Source organism: Halictus rubicundus, chromosome 1 (genome assembly GCF_050948215.1).
Source record: "Halictus rubicundus isolate RS-2024b chromosome 1, iyHalRubi1_principal, whole genome shotgun sequence".
NCBI classification, from domain to species: domain Eukaryota; kingdom Metazoa; phylum Arthropoda; class Insecta; order Hymenoptera; family Halictidae; genus Halictus; species Halictus rubicundus.
Genome location: NC_135149.1, coordinates 16,411,422 through 16,423,467, shown reverse-complemented (window position 1 = coordinate 16,423,467; position 12,046 = coordinate 16,411,422). Strand labels below are relative to the sequence as shown.

General features: G+C 46.3%; 1 protein-coding gene across 4 annotated transcripts in view; it reads right to left on the bottom strand.

Moving 5' to 3' along the window:
* Positions 1-2,151: 2,151 nt before the first annotated feature.
* The window catches only part of Gckiii (Germinal centre kinase III), a 114,816-nt gene continuing 104,921 nt past the window's right edge, over positions 2,152-12,046 (bottom strand). For 2 of the 4 annotated variants that reach the window (XM_076790106.1, XM_076790107.1), the window contains exons 5-11: positions 11,293-11,450; positions 7,996-8,181; positions 7,600-7,745; positions 7,253-7,520; positions 6,574-6,918; positions 6,111-6,337; positions 2,152-5,653 (exon numbers count right to left, since the gene is read on the bottom strand). In XM_076790106.1, coding sequence (XP_076646221.1) covers positions 5,644-5,653; positions 6,111-6,337; positions 6,574-6,918; positions 7,253-7,520; positions 7,600-7,745; positions 7,996-8,181; positions 11,293-11,450 — 1,340 coding nt within the window. In that variant the 3' untranslated portion in view covers positions 2,152-5,643. The remainder of the gene's footprint in view (positions 5,654-6,110; positions 6,338-6,573; positions 6,919-7,252; positions 7,521-7,599; positions 7,746-7,995; positions 8,182-11,292; positions 11,451-12,046) is intronic. The other 2 variants (XM_076790114.1, XM_076790105.1) reach the window with 1 other exon arrangement.

Sequence of the window (12,046 nt, the reverse complement as noted above, 5' to 3'; positions counted from 1 at the left end):
CTATGTATGTCGCCAAGGCCTGGATGATAAACGTCGCGGAATTATCCCCACTACCACGTGAGGGGCCACGAAGCTCGAAAGGCCTCGGACGCCAAGGAGTGTAAACATAGCACGGCTCGGGTATGTCTCCTGGACGATACACGACGCTGGCAAGACCCGTTTTGTTGACATATATTGAGAATTCATTGTACTTTTAACGCGAAGCACCGGGGACCACCAGCAAGACGAGATCATCCTTCGGTTCTCATTCGAGAAACCGTGTCCGAACCCTAACGTTAGAAATGAATCTCGAAAAGGACCCGTTCGAGTCCATCTTTCGTGCACCTGCAAATTCTCGAAGCCGATTGTATGGAAATCAATTGGCAAAGAGACCCACGATTCTCAGAACGACTCGTATTACCAGGTTGCTCAATTTCCTGGTGAGGTAACCCCTGGGCTCGGCACGGGAGGGCTACCGGTGAACTCCACACCGTCTTTCAGTCCCGACGATTCGGAACCGCCGAGGTTCCGAGGCAAAATCGAATCGAGACGCATAAGTCTTGCACAAGACGTTGCCTCGCGTCGCGGCGAAGGCGTGACAGGTTGGCGAAGCACGTGGCAGCCCCACGCGAGCCCGCGACCCGCTGACGAAAGCTTCTCTTCCATTTACGACCGCGGGAAGACGCTCGACTTTGCATTGTTCCGTTCGAGAACCGATCTCAGTGATTCACCGGCGTACGCGATCCATACATGGTCGGAGCATGGGGACTAGAAATAGAAAATCGATGCTCGCGAGCAAACGGAACAAGATTGATCTTCCACGCCCAGAAAGCCAGCACAGAGAACCGTGTCGATCGTCATTTATTTGATCTTTATTTCGTATTTGTACACGCCCTCGGCATGCCACATACAATCAATATAATACAGTCCAATGCAGCCAAGGTAGAAGTAAAATACAAAAAATATATATATTTATATATATATTTATATTCTACGTCGATAGTTGTCGTTTATTATTATTATTATTATTATTATTATTGTTATTATTATTGTTATTATTGTTACCACGATGTTATAACGCTGAATAGTTTATGGATAATAGCTAAGAATATAATACAAAGAAGAGTGCTGATTACGGTAGGACACGTAATTCGGATTGAACGTGGTGCGGTTTACGAATATTCGTCAGCGTTTTTCCTTCTGAGATCGCTAAGAGAAACGGTTCTGCTCGCCTGTTTCTCGATATTTCTTCTAACCGCGAAATCAACGTTCGAAATCGCAGCTCCGTCGCGACCACCCGTTGCGAAACGTTTTTACGAAGAAGAGAAGCTTCGACTGTCGTCGTTGACGTTGATGGAAAAACGAAAAAAGAAAAATAGGAAAACGAAAGGAGCACGCGTTTCATAGACTGCGGACTTTCGACACGCGACGAGCAAACAAACGAGACTGTTTCTCGCCGAGGATTACCATTTTGCTTGGCGCGAGCGAGACCGTGCGCGTTATCAGCGCATAAAATCCGCAGTCTATTTGTGGTGTTTTTACGTACGGCTATGCGGACACGCGAATAATTTAACGTTAATGACCTTGGACACCTCTGGAAAGTTCGAGGAGCCGCTCGATACTCCCACGTCGAATACCAGAAGAAACGGGGGTTTAGTTGCGTTGCAGTGGCAGTTCACGATTGAATTGACTAATTTATTGCTAGTATTGAATCGCGGGGGTAACATGATGATACTCTCGAAGAACATGAAAGGCCGCGGGTTGTGGCCTCGGACGAGCGAACGGACGAACGATCGATGATCGCGACACGATCCGGACACGCAAGACCGACCGCTACGCCACGGATCCCCCTTAAATTAAAACACACCGCTTACACAGCCACGCGTTCGATCACTGGCTCGTAGAGCCTTCGATGCAGCGCTGACAGTCAAACGATCGCCGAACGACGCTACCTTGAACGCGTCCGCTGCCACACGGCGATTACGCGAAAGCCAGATCTTTTCGCTCTGCTTCTCAATTTTGTTTCACGATGGCAGCGAACGTGTCGACCGAGTAGCTCGATGGTAGCACGATGGTAGCTCGAAGGAACACAGGGAGTGTTAGCGAGAGTAGTGGTGGTCGTTCGTTGCTAGGATCGGAAGAAGAGATGCGGGAAGAGAATTCGTTGAAACCTTTCGAGTTTTCAGAGTGTCTTTATTAGAGCGTAGCCGGTAAGCGTTTTATGGCAGCTTTATGAGGATGACTGGGGGTAGCGACCGTTGTAAAAGTCATCGAAAAGAAATCCTAACCCAACGGTGAAACAACGATAAGACGATAAATCCATAATATTAACGGTAATAGAGTGTAGTGTAGGGATAAACTAGGGGGTAATTCAACTAAAAAACAAAAAAAAAAAAAAAAGGAAAAGAAAAGAGAAGTAGTTTAAAAATCCTCCTGTACTCGGATGTCCCACTCTCTCATTCTCTCGGTTCGAGGAGAAGCGAAACAAAGGAAAAGAAAAGAATAATGTTCACGGGCGGTAGGAGAAAACGAGTCGGAGAAGAGAGAGAACGAAAGGGGAGTATAGTGGTAGAGCGGAGATCAGAGGTGTTCACGATTTTTCCAAACGATCATCCGTCCCGTCCTCCGTGGACGAGGATCTCTCCTTCTCTCTCGTTCGCCGCCTCGCTGACTGGAATAAACGCAACTACGTAACACGTACTCGCGGGCTTACGATAGTTAGGTCTCTCGTCACCTTTCTCTCTCTCTCTCTCGCTCGCTCTCTCGCTTCATCGTTCACGCGAATTTTCATTTTCCTGGTAATTAATACTATGTCTCGTTACAATTGTTTACGCTAATTCCACCCTCGCTGAACGCTCTGTTTCTCTCTCTCTCTCTCTCTCTCTCTCTCTCTCTCTCTCTCTCTCTCTCTCTCTCTTTCTCTCTCTAGGACGCACTCTCTGTTTCTCTCGCGCACTCGTGACACCCGCATTCCGTCTGACGCCGTGGGAATTTTCCGTGGCAGGGTGGCCCGCGAACCATGTCGCGAAGAAAGAACATAAAATAAAAGAAGAACCGTGTCCGCTGTGGAAACTCCCGTTCGTTTTGTTCGCGACCACCCTGTATGTACACGCGATGATCACTGCCTAGTCGCTTTCGTTTCTCCGTCTCTCCGTTCTCACGAGGAATCTCTTCTTTCTTTCTTTCTCTCTCTCTCTCTCTCTCTTTCTATATAATATACTTTATAAAATACATTAGTTTACAAACAACGTGGATGAAGTGCCGACGTCCCGCGGAAGTTATCACAGCTCAGGCTCGATCGTGGAACGGCTCGACTAAGAACTCTACCCGGGCGATCTAGTGGAAGAACTCTCTAGCTCGAGGAAAAAGAAAGCTGTTTCTCTCTGCGTGATTCGCGCCACCGTTCGCTCCGACTATTCGACAAGTGTCGCTGCTAGTTCCCTCGAAACTGGAATCGGCCCGAGAGTCGCGTCCGAGGTCTTTTTCAGGCAAGGCAAATCCAGTCGCGCGGCTCGAGATCGCTTCCGCCCCCGTCAACCGCGATTTTCACGCCTCCTCCTTTCCCACGCACGCATTCGCCCCTGCCTTTTGCATCCGAGATAGGCGAACTTAACCGATGAGCCTTTTAACCGGGGACGACAATTCAACTCGTCGTTCCTGAAAAACCCTTTCGTCTTGTAACGCCAAAATTGACTTTGCTCCTCCCAGAATATTCACCCGGTTGAAAGGTTGACAAGTTTATCCGTTTTAAAATTTCACCGAGTGCCGAATAAGATTGGAGTCTTGTTAACGCTTTACCTACCGGAAACCCATTAACACGATTTTCAGTGGTTGTACTTGTACCAAAAAGGAAGCTTGGAAATTTTCTTTTACGTTATAATCTGCAACGAAATTGCAGCAACGTTACTGGACTTGTTGGTTCACAATTGAAATGGTTGTCGTTGTTGAAAAACCCACTAAAAAGTTTTTAGCCATTGATCATGGGCTATTGGAAATGACGAAATAATCGCCGGTAGGTAATGTGTTAAGTTTAATGTATTCTCCCCAGCTCCGGTGATTACAATCGCGAGTCCGAGCGAAGAACGAGGAGGTGGAATGGTGGAGAAGAAGGGAGGACAGCGGCCTTGAGCCGTCGAGAGATTTCGCGCCGACTATAGTGGCTAATAAAATACTGTATATCCTTTGACACCTCGTCCGAGAGAGCCGACGGACTATCATCTCCCCAGCTGTCAGCTTGGTCACGCGGTCGGCAAAATAGTGCTAGAAACGCGGTACAACGAGATCGTATTTCGGAGCTGCGCAACCGAGTGGCAGAGACGTCGATCATCAGAACAATAAGACTATCTTATCGTGCTACATACATATGTACAAAGCCTCCGGGGTATCGGAGGCACCCTTCTTCCTTCGACATCCCCCCCTGCTGAATCCGAAACGTGCACTAAACACGGGAAGCAACGGGAACGCGCGTTGTCGCTCGAGTTCAAGGGGACAACGCTTTATCTCTTTGCCTGGCTGCTGAGCACGCTCTCCTTCTCGCTCTCCAACTGTCACCCTTTCTCTTTTGCTTTCTCTCTCTCACTCTCTCGTCCCTTTATTTGAAATCGTTTTAAATAAATAACGTCTCTACTGGTCTGGTTACCGATGCGATTTAGAACACGTCTATAATATATATCTATCTATCTATATATATATATATACTCTGGTAAGATGATGGATAGTGCATGTTCCGGATGTATCTACAATGAGGCAAGATCCCGTCAACGAAATACCCTTTCTTCTCTATCCGTCAGACACCGGGTGAGACTATCACACACGCTACGCGTCTTTCCAGTTTGCTCTCGAGGTCGCGCGTCTACACCGAAACACGAAGAACGTACAAAGAATTCCGAACGGGTGGCTGCATGATTTGCAAAAATATTTCTCGACTATCACCTATATCTTGCACATTTTAATCTTTCACGTTTACCCATTTCTTTTTTCGTCGTAATTTTTTCCCCAAATATATTAACGGTTTGCCAACGATCGTTTCATTTTTCTTTTTGGGGGAGGGGGGGGGGTGGGATAGTGAGGGGCTAATGTCTTCTGGAGTTAAAACGGTAACTGTCGCCTCGCGTGGCGGCGATTGGATGGTACAACACTGTTACTCTAGCGGATAGATCTAGATAGAACTTACTCTTTCTCTCTGTGTCATACTTTCTATCTCACGCTCTCTCTCTCTCTCTCTCTCTCTCTCTCTCTCTCTCTCTCTCTCTCTCTCTCTCAATCTCGCTCGCTCTCTTTCTTTCGCTCTCTGTTACTCTCGAACGGAATCGTCGATGAAGTGGAAATCAATATATATCTGGACTAAATCGCGTCGCGAAGCGTCGCTGGAACGTCTCGTGTCTGCCCGTGGCTCGTGTCGGGGGACGTTGAAAGCGAAACGAAACTGCTCCGCCGTCGTTTTGCTCGCCGCAGACCGAAGGGGAAAAGAAAAAAACACTGTCCGGGCCGTTGCAGCGACGTTCTTCTTCTAGCTTCCTCTCTCACGTTCGGACCCGGCACTCGTCGACAACGTACCGACTCGTAACGGAATAATAAATCTGATAAACGAGAATTAACGAGTCGTTACAACGTCAAGATGTTCTCGGACCACATTCTCTTGCGAACCCTCGCCCTCTCGCGTCCCTACGTATCCCTGGAAACAAGCACAATGGTCGTACTGCAATGAAACATGTCCAGATTACACCTTCTGACCGGACTGCGATTTTTATCCCAACCTGCAACGGCACACCGGGATCTCATGAACCCTTGTCAAATTTTCTGTGCACAAATGTGACATTCCTGCACCGTGTTTTGTACAATCATTGTATCTCGTTGCCATAAACTTGATTACACAGTCCGAGAAGGCTATGTGCTTTTGCAGGATAAAAATCGCAATTTTCTAAAGCGGTTCGCAGAAGCCGTCTCTTAAGCAATGTCCGCACTGAAGCTACATCGAGCTACTTCTTTTATTCGGTAAAAAAGAAGAAGGCAACGAAAGGTTACTCGATGTTACCTCAGTGTGGACATAGCTTTAAATTTTCGGATACTTTTTTTTTTGTTTTATCCGTTGCCTATCGGCTGATTTGAGGAAGTAAAGGGAGGATCGTTACCTGAGACTGACCTTCTCCATCAGCATGGACAGCCGCCCCTCCGAGTGGTTGGCAGGAAGTAAGGACTTGAGGAGTTCGCTGACGAGGGCCTCGGTCATCCCCGGAGAGTTGCGCTCCGCCGTTTCGAACGCGCTGCGCAGTTCCTCTATCGCGCCTCCGTTCTTGCTAATGCTGCTTCCGCCCTCGCCGTTATTGTCTCTTGTCGAATATTGATGCTTCCGTTGAAGCTGGGACAAATAAGGAGGAACAAAAGGTATATCCATCTTATCTTTCCGGCGCTATTGCCGCGCAGGGTTGCCGCTCGGCGCGGGCCGTGCTCGAGAAGGAAACGCGTCGCCGACCGGAGCTGAAAAGATTAGACCTCGGGGCAACCGTACCGGTGTCTAACCTTTTACGCTTCCGCCGGGCGTTGACTTATCTGGAATAGTTCGCCGCGGTGTTCTCGATCAGAGAGAATGTTTACCTCGGATAGGAGGGGTAAGACGACACCGGAGAGGATCGCGCTTCGCGGGTGCTTCAGTTCCTGCGAGCTCCTGGGTCTCTGCTTGTTCTCCGCCGGCCTGTGGTCCGGCCTCCTCCATTCTTTTGAATTGACGTCCTTCTCCCGTCTATCTCTGTCCCCTCTGTCCCTGGTCTCTCCCCTGTCCCTGCTGTCTCTGCTGTCTCTGCTGTCCCTGCTGTCTCTGGTCTCGCGGATCTTCTTCAGCTCCCTCGTCGAGGAGTCTCTGTCGAAGTCCCTGTAGTCGCGGTCGTCCCGCTTCTCTCGCGTGTCCACTGGCGGGGGTGGTGCAGCCTCGTGCGGCCGGGACTGGAAAACACGATTAACGTTTCAGAGATTCGATACCGATACTCGTATCCGCTCGGTCTTCTCCACGGGGTGGACTATAAAGCACAGCACAATCTCTCAACGATAGAGCAACTCTGTTCTCACGGCTTTGCGATGCGGTTTGATAAGCACGCGCTGCAAACCCGTGATACCCGTCGCATGTATATTATCTCGAAGACTAAGCGGCAGGAGACTGCGATCTCTCTAATAATGACTACGGCCGATGGTTGAGCGAGCCCCGAAAGGATTAGGCTCCCAAAACTGGAGCTCTGGCTGGCCCGAGTTTAATCGCGGTTTCGCGAGTCTAGCAGCTTACCGGCGTGTGTTTCGCTTGGCCATCGCGGACAGTCTCCGTCGACTCGCTCCTGTAATGATTCAGCGTCGAGTCCTTCGGCGGGGACCTTGACGCTCCGTTCGCCTGCGGCTTCGTCTGCTGATTATGGTTGGTCGTGTGTGTTAGGGTCAACGAGGCTGGCTGTTCGTCGAGTGGCAGCATGGGCACCACGGGTCCCTTCATCCCGTGGGGACCTTTCACCGTCATTATCCAGGGCTCGTCCATGTCGCTGTCCTGCTTCGACTCCTCCCTGGAAGAAAAATTGATTCGAGTCCTCTTTTCGAAGTAGGTCGCCCGTGCCGGGAGCATTGGGATGCGCGGGCACTCACGAGTCCGAATTTTCGCTCTCCGTCTCGGATTCCTCGCTGCGTTGGGACTTCCACTTTTTGTACCGGTCTATCAGGTCGATCAGGTACGAGTTCTTCTTCGCCTTCCTGATGAACTGGAACTTGAGCAGCTCTTTCGCCGTTGGCCTCTGCACCGGACGGAACAACGATTAATACATTCGATACAAAAAGAAAAAAAAACAAAACGAAGGATAGAGATCGTCCTTATCTCACCGACAATCGTTTCGTCCACGAAATTCGATATCGATAGAAGATCGCGTCGGTGAACCGATCGTCGACGAGGGTGGACGCTCTAAACCGAAGCTGGGAAGCGACAACGGACAGGACAGGGATTTAACGGAGCGATACAAGCACGTAGCCGGATGGAGATCGACTCACGTTCTCGGGGTCCTTGTTCAGGCAGGCCTCGACGAACTCCTTGAACTGCTTCGTATAATTTCCGGTTAGCTGCGGGGGATTGTTCTTCGGTATGAGGAAGAGCACCCTCATGGGATGCAGCTCGCTGTTCGGCGGTTCTCCCTTGGCCAATTCGATCGCCGTGATGCCCAGCGACCAAATGTCAGCCTGCGGAACAACCCGTTTTACGGTTAACCGACGGCGGCGTGTTAATCGGACGCTAACGACTGCGCGACCTCTTCGCGAGCATTCTGTTAGGTTGGTGCATAGAGAAATGTCCGATTCATAAAAGTAACGTTAAACGAACGATAAATAAATCTTGAAGTTATAGTCGTAGATATCTCTACGTTGTTACGTATGGAGAAGTTCTCCCCACGTTCATTTCGATTAGAATTTTCTAATCTCTTTTCCTGAGAACGAAAAGCGTCCCAACAGGCCCCCTTTTACTTATGGAAAGATACCGTATGATTTCTTTATATGAAAATCTCTAGAACACTCTTTTCTGGAATCTTCCAATTAACATTCTGATAGGAAATAGCCTAGACAACCTCCTATTAACACCTTTTAACGAAAATCTAACCGAGGCCTGCTTTTAATTAGAACCAATAAAAAACGAGAGTGTGACCCTACGTGAGATCAAATTATAAACAGAGCACCCCATGTTCGAAATATTTAGGGCATATAAACCCGCTCATTTTCATCCTCTTCGGTCTGTAATACACTCGCCGAAATTTCTATAAAGTCACTGTGTTTTGTAATGAATTCTTATAATTATACCATTACCAATGAAAAATTTGTATTTGGTAGCATTTCGGGATTACATAAAGAAAGCATACACGCCGATTTCAAAACATAAGTATAACATTTATTGATAAAAGAAAACAAAAATATAATTTTACACAGAACAGACTGCGAAATTTCTATAATGTCAGTTTCGTTTTATACGGATAAAGTTGAAATTAACAATTGTTTTTTTATTATATCTATTTTAATATTTAGTGTAACCTCCATTTTTTGAATTACATTAAAAATGCGATTGGGCATTGACGAAACTAACTTTTGTAGCGTTTCTGTTTTAACAGACGCCCATGCTTCAATCACCGCATCCCTTAGTTCGCTAATGGAGTTGTATTGTTTGCAGTTTTTATAAACTTGTCGCGCAATGATACCCCAAACATTTTCAATAGGATTTATGTCCGCAGAACAAGCAGGCCATGGCAAAACATTGATATTTCTTTCAAGAAGCCACTGCTTTGTGTGCTTCGACGCGTGCACTGCAGCATTATTATGCTGATAAATAAAATTGTCATCTTCAATATTTTCTGTAAAGGGTATTAGAACCATGTCTAACAAATCCGTATAATTTTCAGAATTCATTTTGTGTTTTATGAAACACACTGGAGTCCTTTTGTCAGCATTGAACGCAGCCCATATCATTAGGGAACCACCGCCAAAGTTACGACTCATTGTTACACTTTTCTCATTTCTCAGATCATGCCAATAGTATTTACAGCCATCAGGCCCATCCAAATTAAATTTTTTCTCATCTGAAAAAATGACAGACTCCCACTCTTTCGTCCAGGACATGTGTGCCCGTGCGAAATCAAGACGGGCCTGTTTATGTGTTTCTTTAAGGCCTGATTTACGTTGCATTTTTGTCCACACAAATTGCCCAGAATAATTTAAAAGTTGTTGCACACGTCTTCTTGTTACTGGGAGCTCCAATTCAGCTCGCAATTGTGCTGCATTTTTCGTTTCCTTAGCCGCAGACCTCATTAATAATGAATGTTTTCTCTTTGACAATTTTTTATTACCACCTTTAAAATGATTTTTTCCGTAATTTTCACGTAAATTGATATAATTATTAATCACAGTATATGACCGATTAATTTTCTTAGCAATTGCGCGATTAGAGCAGCCCATATTTTTATAAGCATCGATCGATGCTTTTTCTTCAATTGTTAGTACTTTTCCTCTCGGCATTGTACTACACGCGAATCAAATTATAAAAAACAGGATTTCTATGAGTTCTAATACTAATACTTTTAGAATGTTTGCAATTTCCCGTAGTTCTCTGCTCAGAATCCAGAGAAACACTAAGTGACTTTATAGAAACTTCGCACTTGTGTTCTGCACCACGCAGAAATAATTAAAAAAAAACGTAAATAGTAAACAATGCGGTCTTGAGTGCGCGGTCCTTCTATCCGAGTGTCAACAAAGCACAAGGCCAGATACGATAAAGCAACAGAAATTGTAATATTTTAAAAATATCTATGAAAATGACGATGACTTTATAGAAATTTCGGCGAGTGTAGTGCATTCACGAGTAGAGTCGAGTTCACTAGTGAGATCGGGTTATAGTCCCTTTCGAATCAAAGTTTAACCTTATAGATTCCATTGGTTCGGTAAATTTCTATTTTGGCATCTTACAATTGCTCTTCGACCCCGCATTGCCAATGCGTCAATAACCGTGCATCTTAGGCAACAATTCTTTTATTGTTTACTTACTTTCAATTCGTTCGCGACATCAACACTTGTCACAACATTTGACTCGGAATATATTTGTCTTGTCTGGTAAATCGCGCTATCTATAAATCCTTAATTATTGTCCAACATCCTAATCTAATAATTGAACGTTCCCACACGATACAATCTTACCGCTCCGATTGTATCAATTAAATTATATTAGTTACGAGGCCTACTAACTATCCTAGAGGCTCCCTCATTTCTCATCAGGTTCGTCCTCGACGTCTATAATCCAAGTGGCTCCCCAATTTCGCATTGGGTTCGTCCGCGTACCTAACTAACAAATTGAAACCGTATTCCTGGGGTAACAACCCTTCGCCGGCCTCTCGCGTTGCTCGCAGCCCTGGCTCGTAACAACGTAAAAACGCTCCGTAACATTTGCATTGTAAAATCGGACATTTCATACGCAACAACCTAATAAATCCCTCGAGCAAACCGTGGAAAGGCTGGAGACTGATTTTCCAGCAGGGACAAAGATTTTCTGGTAAAAATTGCTGGACGAGTCGACTGTGACAGTAATCGGGAGGAGACGAATTTGATTCCCGAAGAGTCGGATCGATATGGACCAATGCGGCGCAGTCCGAAGGTTGAATCTCCGTGTCGAAGGTCCGCGGCGAGCGGGGAGCAAAGTTTCCAAATTAAATCAGCCGAATTACGTGACTCGATCGGAGCAAACAGCGGTCTCGGAATTGCACGGCTAAAAAACAGCCGGGCTCCCGGGAAACGACGGTCTTATTGGGACAGCGTAATTACCTTCGAATCGTAGGCGGACTGTTTGATCACTTCCGGCGCCATCCAGAACGGCGTCCCGACGAAAGTGTTTCGTTTGCTGGTCGTGTTGGTCAACTGTCCGGCCACACCGAAGTCAGCCAGTTTCACGTCGCCCATCTCGCTCAGCAGAACGTTCGCCGCTTTAAAACGAAAGCAAACAATCAGTACGAGCGTCGGAAATCTTCGGTGGAAGCTAACGAATCAAACGCTGCGGACGTCCGCGTCGATTTTCGAAGAACGACAACCGGAACTCGATAACACTGTCCAACAAAATTAAACTTTTTTCGAGTTTTGCAATACCTGTTGGGTGATTCTTATACACTTTGTCATCCTAAAACCGAATCTGAAAGTAGAATTGCTCCATCACGCAACGTTTTCGAAAAATTTTGGTTTTTGTAAAAATGCCCGATTTTGATACGAAACGACGTGTTACGCAAAAACTAAATACGCGAGAAAGTTCAAATTTGAGTCAAGAGATAGAGGGGACTCTCCTCTACATATTCATATAGTCAATTATATTTTTATGTACTTCCTAATAGTTGTAAATGGTTGTTAAAGTTTGAAAATGTGCCGACGCGGGTACTTTGTACGCTCTATTTTTGTATTTATGTGAAAAATCCTTTATCTAGCAGGAATTTACTATACAGGAATGCATTCTACAGACATTTCTGGTAAAGAAACCATTCACGAAAAGTATTTGGTTCCCTTAATGTACGAGAAGGAATCAGAAAATGTT